General features: G+C 43.1%; 1 protein-coding gene across 1 annotated transcript in view; it reads right to left on the bottom strand.

Annotated features, from left to right (window-relative positions):
* Positions 1-979: 979 nt before the first annotated feature.
* The window catches only part of LOC126141635 (cytochrome P450 9e2-like), a 41,168-nt gene continuing 20,666 nt past the window's right edge, over positions 980-21,481 (bottom strand). The window contains exons 2-3 of the mRNA XM_049915273.1: positions 3,888-4,221; positions 980-1,078 (exon numbers count right to left, since the gene is read on the bottom strand). Coding sequence (XP_049771230.1) covers positions 980-1,078; positions 3,888-4,221 — 433 coding nt within the window. The remainder of the gene's footprint in view (positions 1,079-3,887; positions 4,222-21,481) is intronic.

Below are 21,481 nucleotides of genomic sequence, written 5' to 3'. Positions count from 1 at the left end.
TGACCATTCTGTTGTAGGTGCTCCATGTAATTCCACTTCTATAATTCTGCGACCTGTAGAGCGTCCATTCCATTCAACACGTCATCCCTTTCTCAGAAGCTAGTAACGAAAACAGCAGATATGGTCATTGATGTTTTTTCAGCCTCAGTTTTGATCCCACTTCTGAACCAAATACTCTATTGTGGATTGCTCTAAACGTCTTAACTTACTGTAAATGTAAATTGCTATCTGTGTAAACATAGTTGTCATAATTCTTATCGTAATTTCGAAAAATGACTTCTCTGAGGCCACAATTTGTATGTTAGATTGATATTGTACTCCCTTAGCAACAACATAAGCAGTTCATTGTGCACAGTTAGGTAACCCAGAAAGTTCTTCGTAATACATTTCGTAGAACTGCGCTTTACTACCGTATGATATGTTCAATGTATGTAACTTTTCCCTACTTTCGCCATATGTATTGGTCTACCAGGGGCAGCTTATTTCGGTCCATGTGGTGATTATTAAGTGATCATTTGGAGAACGTAGTGGAAAACCAACAGAGACTTCCGTTCAGCTAGTGAAACTTTTGTTTCACTCCAAAAAAAATGCGACAGACCTCCTTAGAATTTCACACTTCAATTCGTATGGACATGGTAGCTCTAATTAGGATCACCGGTTTCCAGTCGACGCCAAACTCAGTAATAATGTTTAGGAACACTGCACTATGTGCCGAGTGCACCTGTTTCTTAAGGTCCATAAAGGCTGACGCATGCTGTGTGGGCTTAAGTGTGCAGTACCAGGCGAGTGTTTCGAAAGAGTGCACGTATTTAGCGATTATTTATGTTTTTGTTACTGATTGTTTCCCTTCATCAACTTACAAATATGTTATAGGTACGCTCCAAACAGTAACGCAGTCCAAACGTCAGTGGTAGTGTGCTTCCGTTAGAACTGTTCTCTGGTGAAGCCGAATTTAGTTGGAATGAGATCAATTATACTGCTACGAGTCGTCGATCGTCGCAACATTATGCCCACTGCAAGATGCTAACAAGTATGGAAATTCGTCTTCTTCAAAACGAGCTTGGGTAACAAAATCCCGCTTTAAAAAGTAGAAGTGTAGTGATGGGTACGGCACCTTTTAACTTGTGCCGTGACGGCTACGATAGTGCTCAACTTGAATTTTCATAGGGGGGACTGATACAGCGGACGCTGTTGGTCTCACCTTGCCCGAGGAGGACAGATTCGTTGCGTCTATAGAGTGCAGTGCTCCTACCATGGCAAGTGACCAGTAGACTAGGGTGCCACACTGGGGCGCGACTGTGTTGGTGCGAGACGAATTCACTGATCTGACGCTGCGCAGTTCCACGTGTCGCAGATGCGGACACAGATAGTTGTTGGGTTCCTCAAGTAGCGGTACATCTAGAGGGGTATTCCTAAGTCCCTGCAGTGTTTCAGGAGACGACTGCGGGAGAAATACGAGCCACACGGGAAACACACACTTCAATGAAGTTTTAAACTCATGATACAGGTTTTCATTATGGGCACCGCGTGTGACGTCAATACTTTAGTGGCGACGCACGCTTTTCAGATATGTTCATTGGGTTGCCTAGCTCATACGCGAACTAATTTGATACAGCAGTATGGAGTGGATGATTTATCTGTATACTAATTGATGGTTCAAATGGCTCTGAGCACTATGGGACTTAACATCCAAGGTGATCAGTCCCCTAGAACTTAGAACTACTCAAACCTAACTAACCTAAGGACATCACACACCCATGCACGAGGCAGGATTCGAACCTGCGACCGTAGCGTTCGCGCGGTTCCAGACTGTGGCGCCTATACTAACTGGGTACCTGTCGTTGCCCGAATATGGATTTACTCCCATCTCCTATTCGTGGGTCTCCTTCTCCCACCTTTCCATGTCCATCTCATACTCCCTCTCCCCCTTGTCTGCCCATCTGCTGCTGCTTCACTATCTATCCATCCGCTCCTCCCAACTCTCTCTATCTCCTCCTCCCCCTCTCCCTGTGCACCACCTCCTCCTTCCCTCGCTGTTCATCTCCTCCTCCCATCTCTCTCCCTCCGCCCTTTTCCCTATCTCTATCTCTTACCTCCTGCCAATATCTCTGCCCATCTCCTCCTACGCCCTTTATCACTTTTTCTTCTTTTCCACCTCTCTCTTTCCATCTCCTCCTCTTTCCTTCCTTTCTCCCTCTGCCACTCTCCTCTCTCTCCATCCATCTCCTCCTCTTCCCTTTCTCTGTCCTCGCCTCCCTCCCCCCGAATCACTGTGTCCATCTCTTCCTACTTCATATCACTGAAGGTGATCACTTGTGATACGAGGAAAATGTGCGTTCCTGTCCCGCACCGGCACAAATTTTCATACTTTGCTTCGGGTAATTCGTGTAAAATTATTACAGCTGAGATGAATTTCAGGAATATATTACTATATAATTTGAAGCTTATACGCATCCCACAATCATGAACAGTGGGAACACCGGAACAGAAAAGAATCGAAGCGTTTTAGATGTGATGCTACAGAGGAACGTTGGAAATTAGGCGAACAGAAGTGCTAATGAAAGACGATGTTCTGAACAGAATTGGCAGAGAAAAGAATTTTTGGAGAACACCGACAAGAAGAAGGGACATGATGATTCAACATGTGTTACGACATCTAGTTGTAGTCTCTATGAGCCGGCCGGAGTGGCCGAGCGGTTCTAGGCGCCACAGTCTGGAACCGCGTGACCGCTACAGTCGCAGGTTCGAATCCTACCTGGGCATGGATGTGTGTGATGTCCTTAGGTTAGTTAGGTTTAAGTAGTTCTAAGTTCTAGGGGACTGATGACCTCAGCAGTTAAGCCCCATAGTGCTCAGAGCCATTTGAACCATTTTTTGTAGCCTCTATGTTTCGGGAGGGGGCTTTACAGGTTAAAGACTGTAAGGAAAGACAGACATTGGAATAATGGAATATATACAGCTGTTAGTTCAGGACTTAGGATGCAGCTTGTGGCACGTGGCATTAGTTTTAATCACGAGAATCACCATCATCATTGTTCTGCCAAAAGTCAGGTTTTCACATGGTGGTTTTCTTCACGTCTGCATTATTTCCGCTTCCCTTTATGTCGTCTATCACCTTGTATCTACTTCTTCCTCTCAGTCTTCTCCCACAAACCAATCCTTCCAAAGCATCTGCTAGCAAGCACTCCCTTCTCAATGAATGTCGCAACCAGTTCTTTTTTCCTTTCTCTTACAACGATCAGCAGATATCTTCGCTCACCAACCCTTTCCAACACTCTTTCATTTCTCACACTTTCCACCCAGCTTATTCTCTCCATTCTGCTCCATATCCACATGTCAGATGCTTTTAACCTTTTTTTATCCTCTCGTCTATGCGTCCGTGTTTCTGATCCATATAGCGCCACACTCCAGACAAAACAGTTGCCAAGTCATTTCCTTAGACCATTATCTAATTTGCCGCATACGAGTCTCCTCTTTCTGTTGAACGCCTCCTCCGCTATGACAATTCGAGTTTTCACCTCCTGGTGACACCTAAGGTCTTCAGTTATTGTGCTTCCAAGATATTTAAGTGCGCTTACTTGGCTAATGGTGGATTGTCCTATTTTAATATTGGACAGTCTGAGTCTTGTACTGATGACCATACTCTTCGTTTTTGCTGTGTTTATTTGCATCCCATATTCCACACAAGCTTCATTCATATCGTTCAGCATGTTATGCACTTCCGCTCACTTTCTCGGACTAATACCATGTCATCAGGAAGTCTTATGTATTCTATTCTCTTTCCACGAATACGTATTCCTCTTTTCCCATCTAATGATGGGAAACAATCCACCCTGCAAAAGTAGCCACCATAAACTTTGCTGTGGGTAGAGGGCAGCGGCTCTTACCTTGAGGGCCAGCTGGAGGTACGTGGAGCGCGGGTCGTCGATGGCGCCACATTCGATGCCGAAGGCGCAGCAGCCGATGGAGTCGGTGGCGAAGCGCGAGCAGACGGCCAGCAGGTCGACGTCCCTCCAGCCGACGCCCTGGATCCTCCTGGAGAGGGCGCGCTGCACGGCGCGGCCGCACTGCTCCAGCCAGCAGGACAGCCGCTCCGTCCTGGCCGGCGAGAAGCCCTTCACGTACAGCCGCATCACCTCGCGCCACCGCTCGTCGTCGACGTCGAACAGGTGCTTCGAGATGGGGTCCACGCGGATGCCTTTCATCTGCACCTTCACGGCCCTTTGTGGACGCCCACATACACACAGAAATATCGTCAGAACATCAGCACTCGTAGCAACACACATATTCGTGGAACGTCAGGCAGACCTAACCGATATGCTAGAATGGAAATACAATACAGAGCCAAAGAAACTGGTAGAACTTCATAATACCGTTTTGGGCCCCTGTGAGCATTCAGAAGTGCCGCACTACGACGTGGCATGGACTCAACCAGTCTCAAATAGTCGTGGAGGCAACTGACACTATGAATCCTGCAGGGCTGTCCATAAATCCGTAAGAGTACGAGGGGGTGGGGATCTCTTCTGAACAGCACATTGCAAGGCATCCCAGATATGCTCAATAATGTTCATGTCTGCAGAGTTTGGTGGCTAGCGGAAGTGTTTAAACTCAAAAGAGTGTTCCTAGAGTCACTCCGTAACAGTTCTGCACTTGTCGCAGTTATGGGGGGTCGCATTGTCCTGTTGGAATTGCCCAAGTCCGTCGGAATGGACAGTGGACATGAATCGATGCAAGTGATCAGACAGGATGCTTATGTATGTGTCACTTGTCAGAGTCGTATCTAGACGTACACGTCTCACACCATTACAGAGCCTGCACCCGCTTGAACAGTCCCCTGCTGACATGGAGGGTCCATGGATTCATAAGTTTGTGTGTGTGTGGTGTGTGTAGTGTAAGACCTTCAGTACACCCACCATCAGATTATTTCACTTGTCACTCTAACGAAGTAGGCGAGTGTCAGCAATATGTCTCGTGGTCTTATCATGGCTTGTTTATCTTCTCCCATTAGGTCAGACGATAGAAATGCCACTTGAACGCTTAGAGTAGCGGATTTACGGTGACCAAATTTAAACAGAACTTGATTAATTTTCACACACATTTATTAAAATAATAACAAGCATTAAAATTACTTAACTTGGTTCTGGATGCTATTTACAATTGACAGTCTGAAGATCCTTTGGTATTGGTACATAAATGTTATTCTCACATATATCTCTGATACTTGACAAAAGTGTCTATACATTTATCTTCAGGGCTATGTACAGGAATATGGTAATCATATTAGGCGCAGACTGAAACTTGACTATAGACTGGTACAAACAAATGCAGACTGGTATAAACTGGTGCAGACAAATGCATACTGGTACAGACTGCTACAGACAAATGCAGAACTCGTACAGACTGCTGCAGACAAATGCAGACTGACTGATCGGAGGTCTGTATACTCGTTATAATACCTCGCGCGTTCAGGTATCACTGTGCGAGTGTGATCTGCGAGGAGAAAAGGTTCTACGTTAGCAGCAATCTCATTAGCTACGTTACATATTAATACGCGGATCGGCGGAAGCAGAATTTGGTCCGTCTCTATGGCAGCGCCATCTCGTAGTGCGGAGACGGACGAGCGCTACGCCTGTGCTGTTGTGCTTAGCAGGGCGCGCTATAGTGGGAAAGTTGTGTACGCGCTGACTACGCGGAACTATGTTCACAACAGTGTGCATACCTGTACACGTTCATCCACTCGGTACAATTTGAATCGAGACTCGTCCGACCAGGCAACATGTTTCCATTCATCAATAGTCCAATGTCGGTGTTGACGCGCCCAAGCGAGGCGTAAATTTTTGTTTCGTGGGATGATCGAGGGTACACAAGTGGGTCTTGGCTCCGAAAGCCCATGTCGATAATATTTCGTTGAGTTGTTCGTACACTGAAACTTGTTGATGGCCCAGCGCTGAAATCTGCAGCAATCTGCGGAAGGGTTGCACTTCTGACATGTTGAACGATTCTCTTCAATAGTCTTTGGTCCCGTTCTTGCAGGATCTTTTTCCGGCCGCAGAGATGTCGGTGATCACATATTTTACCGAATCCCAGATGTTTATGTACACCAGTAAAATGATTGTACGGGAAAATCGCCACTTCATCGCTGCCTCGGAGATGGTGTGACTCATTGCTCGCGCCGACTACAACACCGCGTTGAAACCCACTTAAATGTTGATAACCTGCCATTACAGCAGCAGTAAACGATCTAACAACTGCGCCAGACAATTTTATTCTTATATCGCGTTTTCAGACCACAGCGCCGTATTCTGCCTTTTTACTTTTCTCTGTATTGGAATACGCTTGCCTGTACCAGTTTCTGTGGCCCTTCAGTGTATTTTGTATACCATGTACACAACTGCATACTATACATGTATACTGAATCATTATGATGTCAACCACCACTTGAGAAACAACATAATCAAGCTGCAGTCACCAGTACATAATCCATTCTGGCCGTGCGGTTCTAGGCGCTTCACTCTACAACCGCGTGACCTTTACAGTCGCAGGTTCAAATCTCGCCTCGGGCATGGATGTGTTTGATGTCCTTAGGTTAGTTAAGTTTAAGTAGTTCTAAGTTCTAGGGGACTGATGACCACAGATGTTAAGTCCCATAGTGCTAAGAGCCATTTGAACCATTTTAATCAATTCTCTTCGCCAAGACTTATCAATGTACTGAAATACGCCTGATACAAATCAGGATATTTACCCGTGACATTTTCAAATCATGCTGTATTTGGTTTCATATTGTCTTCACTGTCGTGTGTACTACGAGAAGAAATTCGTTCAATTTACGAGCATTGTGTAAAGAAAACAGTTCCTTTCAGATGATCATTATTGTAATTATTTTTTGTAATAATAATAAGATACACTACTGGCCATTAAAATTGCTACACCACGAAGATGGCGTGTTACAGACGTGAAATGTAACCGACAGGAAGAAGATGCTGTGATATGGAAATGATAAGCTTTTCAGAGCATTCACACAAGGTTGGCGCCGGTGGCGACACCTATAACGTGCTGACATGAGGAAAGTTTCCAACCGATTTCTCATACACAAACAGCAGTTGATCGGTGTTGCCTGTTGAAACGTTGTTGTGATGCCTCGTGTAAGGAGGAGAAATGCGTACCATCACGTTTCCGACTTTGATAAACGTCGGATTGTAGCCTATCGCGATTGCGGTTTATCGTATCGCGACATTGCTGCTCGCGTTGGTCGAGATCCAATGACTGTTAGCAGAATATGGACTCGGTGGGTTCAGGATCCCAACGGCCTCGTATCACTATCAGTCGAGATGACAGGCATCTTATCCACATAGCTATAACGGATCGTGTAGACACGTCTCGATCCCTGAGTCAACAGATGGGGACGTTTGCAAGACTACAACCATCTGCACGATCAGTTCGACGACGTTTGCAGCAGCATGGACTATCAGCTCGGAGACCATGGCTGCGGTTACCCTTGACGCCGCATCACAGACAGGAGCGCCTGCGATGGTGTACTCAACGACGAACCTGGGTGCACGAATGCCAAAACGTCATTTTTTCGGATGATTCCTGGTTCTGTTTACAGCATCATGATGGTCGCATCCGTGTTTGGCGACAGCGCGGTGAACGTACATCGGAAGCGTGTATTCGTCATCGCCATACTGGCGTATCACCCGGCGTGATGGTATGGGGAGCAATTGGTTACACGTCTCGGTCACCTTTTGTTCGCATTGACGGCAATTTGAACAGTGGACGTTAAATTGCAGTTGTGTTACGACCCGTGGCTCTACCCTTCATTCGATCCCTGTGATACCCTACATTTCAGCACGATAATGCACGACCGCATGTTGCAGGTCCTGTACGGGCCAGCACATTTTCCACATATCTCACCAACTGAAAACGTCTGGTCAGTGGTGGCTTAGCAACTGGCTCGTCACAATACGCCAGTCACTACTCTTGATGAACTGTGGTATCGATTTGAAGCTGCATGGGCAGCTGTACCTGTACACGCCATCGAAGCTCTGTTTGTCTCAATGCCCAGGCGTATCAAGGCCGTTATTACGTCCAGAGGTGGTTGTTCTGGGTACTGATTTCTCAGGATCTATGCACCCAAATTGCGTGAAAATGTAATCACATGTCAGTTCAAATGGTTCAAATGGCTCTGAGCACTATGGCGCTTAACTTCTGAGGTCATCAGTCCCCTAGAACTTAGAACTACTTAAACCTAACTAACCTAAGGACAGGACACACGTCCATGCCCGAGGCAGGATTCGAACCTGCGACGGTATCGGTTTCTCGGTTCCAGACTGAAGCTCCTAGAACCGCTCGGTCACTCCGGCCAGCTCACATGTCAGTTCTAGTATAATATATTTGTCCAATGAATGCCCAATATCATCTGCATTTCTTCTTGGTGTATCAATTTTAATGGCCAGTAGTGTGCTTAGTAATTTCAGTTAACAAAACACATGTCTGTAAAATGAGAAACTAAGAAACTAAAAGAGGTATGAATTTAAAACGCAAAATAACAATGCAAAACATAAAATAAATATTATCATATTAGATAATTAGAACAGTAATGAATTTTTAAAAATTTTAATGGAGTATGTTGAAAATTCTCCGACAGCACATTCTGTACAACTTATTTTCCAGAAATGGTATTTCAGAAATCAGCCCTAGTGCGAAGGGATGTATCTGGCTTAAGAGTTTCTTTTATTTAGAAAAGTTTTCATTTTTCAAAATTAATTAATGGTGGTGGGATTTTCTGCAAAATTTCAAATTATTACGAAAGTCGATTCTACAGTTTTCAGTAACATTAATTACGTATCAACTTTTATATGAAAACCATGTTTTATATGTCATCGTTTCCAAGATATTCCCTCTAAACTTGAAATGCAATATTACCTTTCGGCGTGTGTTTTACGCCTTGGAAGTGTAACTGGAGCCATACAAAAAACTATGTTTGTCCCCTCGACACACCCGCCAGGTCTCATCAACAAGGTCGTTAATTGACACCTGGGAATGTTTCCATGTGAGAGTGGAGTCGCCACGAAGAAGTACTAAGATCAGGTGTCTTCCAGTTCTTCAGTGGCACAGCATGAGTCTCACTGGATTACCAGAGATGTGTAAGCGGAGGTGTAAGTCGTGACTAAGATAAAGGCGTAGGAAAATTCTTAATGAAACCGAGACCAGCAACTAGTCACTGCGGACTATTCTACATATTAAAGTACAGGGTTATTACAAATGATTGAAGCGATTTCACAGCTCTACAATAACTTTATTATTTGAGATATTTTCACAATGCTTTGCACACACATACAAAAACTCAACAAGTTTTTTTAGGCATTCACAAATGTTCGATATGTGCCCCTTTAGTGATTCGGCAGACATCAAGCCGATAATCAAGTTCCTCCCACACTCGGCGCAGCATGTCCCCATCAATGAGTTCGAAAGCATCGTTGGTGTGAGCTCGCAGTTCTGGCACGTTTCTTGGTAGGGGAGGTTTAAACACTGAATCTTTCACATAACCCCACCGAAAGAAATCGCATGGGGTTAAGTCGGGAGAGCGTGGAGGCCATGACATGAATTGCTGATCATGATCTCCACCACGACCGATCCATCGGTTTTCCAATCTCCTGTTTAAGAAATGCCGAACATCATGATGGAAGTGCGGTGGAGCACCATCCTGTTGAAAGATGAAGTCGGCGCTGTCGGTCTCCAGTTGTGGCATGAGCCTATTTTCCGCGGGCTACGCGTGAAACTTGCCCGCACGCGTTCAACCGTTTCTTCGCTCACTGCAGGCCGACCCGTTGATTTCCCCTTACAGAGGCATCCAGAAGCTTTTAACTGCGCATACCATCGCCGAATGGAGTTAGCAGTTGGTGGATCTTTGTTGAACTTCGTCCTGAAGACTCGTTGACTGATGTGAGTGCATTTCAAGTACGACATACGACTTTCTCGGCTCCTGTCGCCATTTTGTCTCACTGCGCTCTCGAGCGCTCTGACGGCAGAAACCTGAAGTGCGGCTTCAGCCGAACAAAACTTTATGAGTTTTTCTACGTATCTGTAGTGTGTAGTGACCATATGTCAATGAATGGAGCCACAGTGAATTTATGAAATCGCTTCAATCATTTGTAATAGCCCTGTACAACCGTTATTTTATTTCGTCGCCTAACACACCATTAATAGCACTGCTTTCAAAGATGGAAGCACATTTCTTTTCTCGGTAAACTAGAGAGCAGCACGAATCTCGAAACCCTCCTTCCGTCTGTCTTCATGTCTCGAGGAACACGTATGTCAGCAATGGCGCTTTTTGGGGACGGTGCATTACTGCGAATGTGAAGACGATCCGCTTCTGCGAAAGACGGCGAGACCAACCGTGTAATTTTTGTTACGCCTGAGCTCCGTGCATTAAATTTCTTTCTAACTGCCCAGCACTATTTGGTTTCACAACTGTTTCAGTTTAACGGATGATTTAAAAATTAATCACTTCTCGCTAAAACGCTGCATTCATCCGAGAGAAGCCTGCGACTGTCTCTGTTACCTTTCTTCTCCATATCTCCCCATATTAATACTGTATTCACTATAAACGACTTCGTTGGATCCCTTAATGGCACACATGGTGGATACCTAGCTGAAGAATAGTTCATTACATTAGAGTGTTTTCACATATCGCACAGATGCGAACAAGAATGCCATCATGATTAAGAGCCTAAATTTCTATGAGACGACTGGCGAACGAAAAGAAGCTACATGTAAACCTGTAATGATCATATTTCATAATAAAAGAAAATGCGGTGTTATGGTTATATTCCAATCAACACTAAGTGCCACATATATATAAATAACTAAAGTATATAAGTCTGGAACGGATAAAATATAATGACAAGTCGCGATTTTCCTCCTTAAAAACGATAGGCTGGGAACATATTACAAATATGAATTTAAAACCTTTATTTCCCTTGAGCTATAACCACTGTAACTTGTAGAATCCTGTGAACTGATGAGAAACGGAAGAACATCGACACAACGATGACCACACCATGTGCTCCGAACTTCCAGAAGAGTTGTATACATTGCCACAGGGGGGAATAAATCGAGAATTGAAATACGAGGGACGTTTGAAAAGTCCGTGCAAAAAAAAAAAAAAAAAAATAAATAAATAAATAAAAAAAATAAAAAAAACTACTAACGTGTTTGGGGTAATTTATCGACGTAGTCCCCTTTTAGACTTACACACTCCGTTCTAATTTGTTGATCCCTTCCGAATAACAGGAATTATCCAAGTCTACAAAATAGCTACTAGTTGCTGCAATCACTTCCTCGTTTGAATAAAATCTTTATCTCACCAGCCATTTCTTCAAATTGGGGAACAAATAGTAGTCCGAGGGAGCCACGTCTGGAGAATACGGGTGATGTGAAACGAGTTGGAATCCTATTTCCATTAATTTTGCGACCAACATTGCTGAGTTGTGTGCTGGTGCATTGTCGTGATGGAAAAGGACTGTTTTTGCGGTCGAATCGCCGGCGTTTTTTTGCAGCTCGGTATTCAAACGGTCCAGTTAACGCTGAATAATACTCACCTGTAATAGTTTTTCCGTTTTCCAGATAGTCGATGAGGATTATCCCTTGCGAATCCCAAAAGACAGTCGCCATAGCCTTTCCGGTCGAGGGAATGGTCTTCGTCTTTTTTTTGGTGCAGATTCTCCCAAGTAACCCATTGTTTAGATTGTTGTTTGGTCTCAGGAGTATAGTAATGTATCCATGTTTCATCCAAAGTGACGAAACGACGCTTAAAGTTCTGCGCATTCTTCCTGAACAGCTGCAAACCATCCTTGCAACACTTCACACGATTCCGTTTCTGATCAAGCGTGAGCAATCGCGGAACCCATCTTGCGGATAGCTTTCTCATGTCCAAATGTTTATGCAAAATGTTATGTACCTGTTCACTCGAGATGCCCACAGCACTAGCAATCTCACGCACCTTAAGTCTTCTGTCATCCATCACCATATCATGGATTTTATCAATGATTTGTGGAGTCGTAACCTCCACAGGGCGTCCAGAATGTTCAGCATCACTTGTGCCCATATTGCCACTCCGAAAATTTGAAACCACTTATAAACCATTCTAGTCGAAGATGCAGAGTCACTGTAATGTTTATCAAGCTTCTATTTAGTCTCCTGAGGCGTTTTGCCTTTCATAAAGTAATACTTAATGAGCACACGAAATTCTTTTTTGTCCATATTTTTGACAGTCACTCGACTTCATTGATTCACACGATTGCCAAACACAAAGAAATAGACCAATATGGCTGAAACTCGGTGTGTGTTCTTTCCAGAGATGCTACTAACTAAATATGGCCTCGATACGCGCAGGTGGTGCCATCTCTCTGGCTTTGCACGGACTTTTCAAACGCTCCTCGTATACGTGTATCATCTTGTGCTAGTAATCTCTGTTGCCAGCATGGTACTTTAAAGTGCAAAAACGACAGTGAGGACAAAATTACTGAAACTACTTGAAAGTAAAAATCTAAAATCATATTTTGTAACCAGTAATGAAGTGTAATTGAGTATATAAGATTAAATCTCAGATATGTTATGTTTATGTGGCATATCTGCAACAGCCGTCGGAGTAACTGGACTTGTAAAACACTTCATTTAGTAAAAGATTTTTATTTAACATTTTGATGAAACGTTGACAGGATTTACAAGAACAAAAAAAAAATACTTGGCAACATATTTTTAAATAATTATATATAATACAATATGCCTTTCTAAGTGAAATTCTCGGTAACAGTCTATTCTCTTGTTTAGGCGCAGATGAACGTTACGCTTCTTACACATGAATACTGTCTGCCCTATAAAACTGGCTCTTTTACGTCTTCGCGTTGTGTCTGTAAACTGAGATCAATAACTTACTGCATCAGTTTGGTATATTCATATATTCATCTGGAACCGATGTTGACGGTCTTGATGGTTACTGCACAGCATTTCTGCCTCTATACTGGCAGTTTTTTTTTTTTTTTAAGTAAAGTCCCTGCCTGGCATTTCGTGGAAAGCTTCGGAATATTAGCGGTTCATTAGAATTTCAACATAGCAATGAAAGTGGTATGCAATCAGTCAAAACAATGTTGTTATCGGATCTTGATACGAATAATTGCAATATTCACCGCAAATACGAGCGGAAATGGAAAGTGCCATTGACGTGTGCTTTTCACAGAGTAGATTGGTAATCAGGGGTTCGTACTGCTTGCCAATAAACAGTTGTTAATAATGCTTACGAAGTGTATTTTTTTCTGCTAACATAAATTTTTGTAATGGAACAATACCTATTGACAGTAAAAGACTAAAGGTAGTGTAATTCAGAATATGAGTGATGTTTTTGCAGGATTCTAGGGCGAGTCGTTTACGAGATATGGTATTTTGAACATTTTCTCTACCGACACTTGTTTGTGCCATTCAACCTACATGGTTGCTAGTTACGACGTTGTTCTGGTTACCTATAGTGTGGTTTTGTGTTCTTGGAGTGCACTGCTACTTGACAGTCGGTTAGTGTGTGACAGTCCTAACAGCAGGCCATGAGTGGACTATGGGATTTGCCAATGCACAAAAAGCTGACATGCTTATGCTGTATGGCGACTGTAGAAAGAAAGCAGTTCGTTCTTGTACGGTGTACGTGGCAAGATATCACAGTAGACGTCAACCGTCTCGGCAGTTATTTATCAGCCTCTTCACGCAGTTACGCAAGAGTGATAGAGTAACACCTAGACAACGTGACAGAAGGAAACAAATGACGACAAAAGAGGGGAAATTAATATTCTTGCTGTTGTTGCAGTTGATCTGCGTGTTAGCTCCAGCGCAATTGCACGAAGAAGTGGCATGAGTTAGGCAAGTGTCCTTCGCATTCTCCATCGACGTAGTTTGCATTCCTAACACACCTCTCTGCATCAAGAGCTGCATGGATACGATTATCGGACTCGTCTCAACTTCTGTACATGGGCATTGTGACAGGATACTCGAGATGTATCGTGAATCTTGTTTACTGATGAAGCCACATTTACCAATCATGTTCATATAAATCGCCGAATCATGCGCTATTGATCTGTTGACAATCCCCGTTGGCTTCGTCAGGTGGAATGTCATGGTCCATAGAGTGTAAACATGTAGTGTGGGATAGTAAAGCGACAGCTTATACACCAGTTTTTCATATGCGAAACACTGAACTCGCACAAGTATCCAGGCCTCCTAACAGACCATCTCCTAGGTATTCTAGAGGACTTTCCTTTGCGTATTAAGAGGAACCTGTGGCACCAGTATGATGGCTATCCGGCCCATAGTGCAGCAAGTACTGCAGCGTGTCTTTACGAATTGAAACTTCCTGGCAGATTAAAACTGTGTGCCCGACCGAGACTCGAACTCGGGACGTTTGCCTTTCGCGGGCAAGTGCTCTACCATCTGAGCTACCGAAGCACGACTCACGCCCGGTACTCACAGCTTTACTTCTGCCAGTATCTCGTCTCCTACCTTCCAAACTTTACAGAAGCTCTCCTGCGAACCTTGCAGAACTAGCACTCCTGAAAGAAAGGATAATGCGGAGACATGGCTTAGCCACAGCCTGGGGGATGTTTCCAGAATGAGATTTTCACTCTGCAGCGGAGTGTGCGCTGATATGAAACTTCCTGGCAGATTAAAACTGTGTGCCCAACTGAGACTCGAACTCGGGACGTTTGCCTTTCGCGGGCAAGTGCTCTACCATCTGTTACGAATTGTTTCCAAATCGTTGAACTGGACGCAAAGGACTTGTGCCCCGGCCAGCCCGTTCCCCAGATTTGACGCCTGTAGACATTCTCCTGTGGGGACAGCTGAAAGACGCCGTCTGCAAAGACATACCAACTACACCTGATGATATGCAACGACGTATTACTGCCGCCTGCTCGGACATCTCCGGTGAAATCCTAGCATGTGTGCAGCAGTCGTTCCATGCCAGAGTGGAAGCCTGTATTGCCATTGACGGTGGTCATTTTGAACACAACCTGTAATGGTTAGTTGTCTCGATACCGTTGAGAATCCATATAACTTTTCAAAAATACCATAACTCGTAAACGACCCACAGCAGACTCCTCCAACACAACAAATAACATTCCAATTTACTCTGCTTTTAGTTTTTTTACTGTCAATAGGCATTGTTCCGTTTACAAAAGCGTATGCTTGAACAAAAATTATGCTTTTAAGTATTATTAAACTCTGAATATTAGCTAACAATACGAGTCCCTGATTACAGTCCATTCTGTGAAAACCGCATATTAATAGCACCTTTCATTTCCTACATATTTGCGATGTAGGTTTTAGGTGATTCACCAAATAATGAACACAATCGGTCACTGAAATATCGCAATATTTGCTTTCATTTAACTTGATTCTTGATTTCATCTCTTGTGTGCGCCAACAAAGGTACGTAAACGCGTAATGATACATGTCTTGCAGAAACAATATTTTCGAATTCACTTGCACGTACAACTAGACTGTTACATCAAAATGTGATTTACGCCACTCACAGATACTGCAGAACCAACAAATAATTTTCCGAAGTGAACTTGCCTTTGTATCCAGCTGTCATTCTAAATAGTGACGGTGTATGTCGTGAACAAAGGTGCAAACAGCAAGATCCTCTAGGAGTACGCTAAACACTCAGAAAACCGCAGCACAATGTCAGACGCGATGTTAGCTTCGTGTAGAATCTGCACGTATCATCATTGCAGCTCAAAAACAACTAACGTTACATATGATAGCGACCCTAGGATAGAATGCGAATTCGCGACCCACGGCATTAATGGGTTAAGACAACGAAAATAGCTTGTTCTTGTCTCGCGACTCAAAAATCGCCTTACAATAACTGATAATTGCCAACTTGCAGCAAATGAAAAGGGTAAAAGAGAATACAGACGACTAAAAATGGGTCCGACCGAAAATGCTAAATGACTAACCAAACTCTGATTTTAGTTTTTTACTGTCAATAGGCATTGTTTCGTTTAGAAAAGCGTATGCTTGAACAAAAATTACACTTTTAAGTATTATTAAACTCTGAATATTAGCTAACAATACGAGTCCCTGTCTACAGTCCATTCTGTGAAAACCGCATATCAAGAGCACATTTCATTTCCTACATATTTGCGATGCAGGTTTTAGGTGATTCACCAAATAATGAACACAATCGGTCACTGAAATATCGAAATATTTGCTTTCATTTAACTTGATTCTATATTTCATCTCTTGTGTGCACCAACAAAGGTACGCAAACGCGTGATGATACATGTTTTGCAGAAAAAAATATTTTCGAATTCACTTGCATGTACAACAAGACTGTTACATCAAAATGTGATTTAAGCCACTCACAGATGCTGCAGAACCCACAAATAATTTTTCGAAGTGAACTTACCATTGTATCCAGCTGTCATTCTTTAAATAGTGACGGTGTATGCCGTGAACCAAGGCGCAAATAGCAAGATGCTCTACAGTACGCTAAACACTAACGAAACCGCAGCACTATGTCAGAGACACTGTTAGCTTCGTGTAGAATCTGCACGTATCATCATTGCAGCTCAAAAACAACTAACGTTACATATGATAGCGGCCCTAGGATATAATGCGAATTCGCGACCCACGGCATTAATGGGTTAAGACAAGAACGAAAATAGCTTGTTCTTGTCTCGCGACTCAAAAATCGCTTTACAATAACTGATAATTGCCAACTTGCAGCAAATGAAAAGGGTAAAAGAGAATACAGACGACTAAAAATGGGTCCGACAGAAAATGCAAAATGACTAAGCAAAAATAGGTAGAGTATAAATGCAAGACAGTAATAAAAGTGCCTGAGTAGGGAAAAGATTGACGCTACTTACAGGAAAACTAGAGAGACCGTCGGAGAAAAGAGAAGTACATGTATGAGTATCAAGAGCTCAGATGGAAAGCCAGTACCAGGAAAAAGAGGAATAGTTGAAAGGTGAATAGAATATATGTAGGCCCTCTACATGAGAAAAGAACATCCATAGCGTATTAGAGAAAGGAAAGAGGAAGTAGATGAAGATGAGACGGGAGGGATGTTACTGCGAATAGAATTTGACGGAGCTCTGAAAGACAGTAGAATCTGATAGAGTACTGAAAGACCTTAACAGGAAAAGGCTGCCTGGAATAGGTGATATTCTCTCAGAATTTCTGAGATCCGTCGAGCAACCAGCCAGGAGAAAATTATTCCTCCGGGCGTGCAACATGTATGGAACAGTTGAAACACCGTCCGACTTCAGAAATTTGTTATCTCCAATTTCGAAGAAGTCAGTTGCTTTCAGTTGTGAATACTGCCAGACTGTAAGTTAAGTAAGTCAAGGATTCAAAATATTTACAGGAATTGTTCACTGAAGAATGGAAATACTGCTAGAGGCTGACCTTGAAGAAGATCAGTTTGAGTTCCAGAGAACTGTAGGAACACGTGAAGCAATGCTGACCCTACGACGCATGTTATAAGACAGCTGGAAGAAAGGTAAATTTACGTTTCTAGCATTTGTAGATTTAGAGTAAGCTTTTGGCAATGTTGAGTCACCTATGCTCCTCGAAATTTTGACTGCAGTACGGATAAAATGTTGGGAGTTAAGGGGTTATTTACTATTTATGCGGAAACTAGACTGCAGTTGTAAGAGTCGAAGGACATGAAAGGGAGGCTGATGTTGAGAAGGGAGTGGGACAGAGTTGTTCCCTAGCACTCATGTTATTCAGTCTGTGTCATTGAGGAAGCTGTGAAGGAAACAGAGTAGAAATTTTTAAAGTTCACGGAGAGTAAATAAAAACTTTAAGATTTGCTGATGACATTGTAATTCTGTCAGAGGCGGTTAAGTACTTGGTAGACCAGTTGAATGGAACGATCAGTGTCTTGAAAAGAGATAAGACTAATATCAATAAAACTAAAACAAGGGCAAGGGAATGCAGCCGAATTAAATCATGTGATACCCAGGGAATTAGAGTAGGAAATTAGTCTCTCGAAATTGTAAGTGAGTTTTGCTATTCGGAGCCGCGCGACTGCTACGGTCGCAGGTTCGAATCCTGCCTCGGGCATGGATGTGTGTGATGTCCTTAGGTTAGTTAGATTTAAGTTGTTCTAAGTTCTAGGGGACTGATGACCACTGATGTTAAGTCCCATAGTGCTCAGAGCCATTTGAACCATTTTTTAGTTTTGCTATTTGTTTAGGAAATAACAGATGGCTGCCGAAGTAGAGAGAATGTAAAACGGAGATCGGCAATAAAAAGAAAAGCATTTCTGAAAATGAAGAATTTGATAATGTCTAATGTAAATTTAAGTGTTATGAAATCTTTTTTGAAAGTATTTTTTGGAATGTATCCGTGTATGGAAGTTAAATGTGGATGATAAGCAGTTCACAAAAGAAGAAAATAAGAGTTCTTGAAATGTGCTGCAGAGTGCTGAAAAGTTGGTGGATTGTTGAGTAGATCGAGCAGTTATTGAACAGATACTAAATTGAATAAGGGGAAAAAGAAATTTGTGTCACATGTTGACTGAGGAAAGGGACTGGTTAATAGGTCAGATTATGAGGCATCAAGGAACAGTGAGTTTGTTAATGGAGGTAAGGGTGGGCCGTAAAAATCGCAGAGGGAAACCTAGGCAAGACCACAGTAAGCAGGATCAAATGGATGTAGGTTGCAGTACTTATTACGAGATGAAGACTGCATAGACCGGCAATCAGAGCTGAATCAAACCAATACTTGGAGAGAACACTACACAAAATCTCCAACTGCTGTTTGCTGCACACTTTACTATGTATTTTGTATAGAAAGCGCGGTAAATGAATTTTGATACAGTTAAGACTATGATGCAATCCAGCCCAAAATGAATTCACTTGAAGTTTGTTTTCATATAAAGTGAAGCAAAAAAAGCAGCTCAGAAATGGTCTGTATCTGTGTATTTGGACAGCGTCCGCAACTAACATAGTGCTAAGGCTTCAAATCTTTAGAACTTTCTTTTAGTGTGATCGGTAATCTATTCGTGGTTCACAGCTGCGATGAAAACCTCCTTTGATACTGTGAGCTATAACGAGGACAGCCTTGGGAAATACAGTGTTCAATAAAGCTTTTTCAAAATTGACTTAAATTTTCAGTGGTTTCTGTACACTGAATATGACATTATTGTCGTTTGAAAAACTGTGTCTTTTAGTTTCGGATAAGTCAATATTCGGAAACAAATTGTAAATCTTGTTTGTATGTACGTAAGGTACACACTGTTTCTTTTTAAATTTTGAGTTTATTCGTCATTATCATTTCCATATCGAATTTTTTCCCAATTCTACATTGTTTTCCATTCTAGGACACCAGTGCATGAAGATTATTCAGCACTTGACCAACAGTTCATCCTAAAAATTCAGTGCAATCATCTGATGATGAACAAATTGTCAGAGACTGGTAATGCCAAGCAGTACTAAGATGTTAGAAAAATCATGCCATCAGTTTAGTAATACTACATGGTGGGTTTATGCATGTAACATTTTCCACGAAAGAGTTATACCAGGAGTAACATACAAGGCGGATTTCTGAATATAACATCCGCGTCCACTTCTCTTGACACAACTGGAGGCGACTTGCTCATCGTTTGTCTTGTAAGGACGACTTGCAGTCATTTGTTCTCCGCCAGCCGCAGACTCCATCGTGCATGCAATAAACAGGGCATAACATAGTGGCAAAATGGGAAAACCTCAACGTTACTAATAATGAGAATTGCGAACCAATGGGATGTAAATGACATCCTAATATTTACAGAATCACAAATTCAAGAAACCTCTATTTCGAGAGCTACTATTAACCTTAACAGCAAAGTTTCCAAATGCTAACCATTATTTGTCGTGTATTATATAATATCGTAGATAATACTTCACAGGAACTTAAGATCAGCAACAGTTTACACTCGTATGTGGCATTTCACATACGGAATGGCGTTCTGTCTGTCCAGAAACCGATCACAGACTCTTCCTCAACTACCGTAACCGTTTGGCACCAGCTCGCTCAGAGAACGCTTGTGACTGGTTTATCTTGTGCTCCAGTTATCATCAGAAGTAACTCAAATTTGCAACTGTTTTATGAGTATGAATTGAAAGTTACCGAAATTCTTTAAGAGGTTACCAGTGCAAGTAACGTCAGCTGCATAGTTGGAGATGTACACTGAAATTCTCAAGGTAAATCTTAAACAGTGAAAGACGTGCTTCTTGACGCGAGGCTTCGTAGTTTTGTCCCCGTGGTCTCTAAAAGATTTCATCGTGACACAGCTTCTTCTCACCCCACCGTACTCACTCTCTGATAACATCAGTACCACCGCGATCAGGGCATGCTTACCATCTTCCTACATTCTTACTATGTTACAAGGACGCGGACGTTTCTTCACTGTACGCTTAAGCGTAACAATAAAACATTATAACACGTAGGCAGAGAAGTGGCATAAACGCCACAATACGGCGTCACCCGACTTAACTACTGTTTATATTCGAAATTTATGCTATGCTGATTGATGGAAGCTGTAGCACTGACGTACCGAATATGTTTTTCGTTGTACTAACGTAGTCTGGACAGTATCTCGTTTCTCAAGGGATGTTGGTAGACATTTTGTTGCAACCAAAAACAGTTTTCTCAATTCCAGAAGAAATGGCTATTCGTATTGATTTCTCCATTTTAGTCTGCTACTATGTATACGTTTTCAGAGTAGTCCGTTGTAGTATATCGACTTCTTCAGCCAGCATGTGCTTTTGCTTATTTACAGTCTTAATTTCTTCTTATGCTGCTGGTGAATAGTTATAGTGATTACCATGTATACTATTACGGACAAAAGGTTGATGGGTCTATATACACTCCTGGAAATGGAAAAAAGAACACATTGACACCGGTGTGTCAGGCCCACCATACTTGCTCTGGACACTGCGAGAGGGCTGTACAAGCAATGATCACACGCACGGCACAGCGGACACACCAGGAACCGCGGTGTTGGCCGTCGAATGGCGCTAGCTGCGCAGCATTTGTGCACCGCCGCCGTCAGTGTCAGCCAGTTTGCCGTGGCATACGCAGCTCCATCGCAGTCTTTAACACTGGTAGCATGCCGCGACAGCGTGGACGTGAACCGTATGTGCAGTTGACGGACTTTGAGCGAGGGCGTATAGTGGGCATGCGGGAGGCCGGGTGGACGTACCGCCGAATTGCTCAACACGTGGGGCGTGAGGTCTCCACAGTACATCGATGTTGTCGCCAGTGGTCGGCGGAAGGTGCACGTGCCCGTCGACCTGGGACCGGACCGCAGCGACGCACGGATGCACGCCATGGCCGTAGGATCCTACGCAGTGCCGTAGGGGACCGCACCGCCACTTCCCAGCAAATTAGGGACACTGTTGCTCCTGGGGTATCGGCGAGGACCATTCGCAACCGTCTC

Source organism: Schistocerca cancellata, unplaced genomic scaffold, assembly GCF_023864275.1.
Source record: "Schistocerca cancellata isolate TAMUIC-IGC-003103 unplaced genomic scaffold, iqSchCanc2.1 HiC_scaffold_732, whole genome shotgun sequence".
NCBI lineage: Eukaryota > Metazoa > Arthropoda > Insecta > Orthoptera > Acrididae > Schistocerca > Schistocerca cancellata.
The sequence above is the reverse complement of the archived record's forward strand: the minus strand, read 5'-3'. Positions and strand labels throughout refer to the sequence as shown.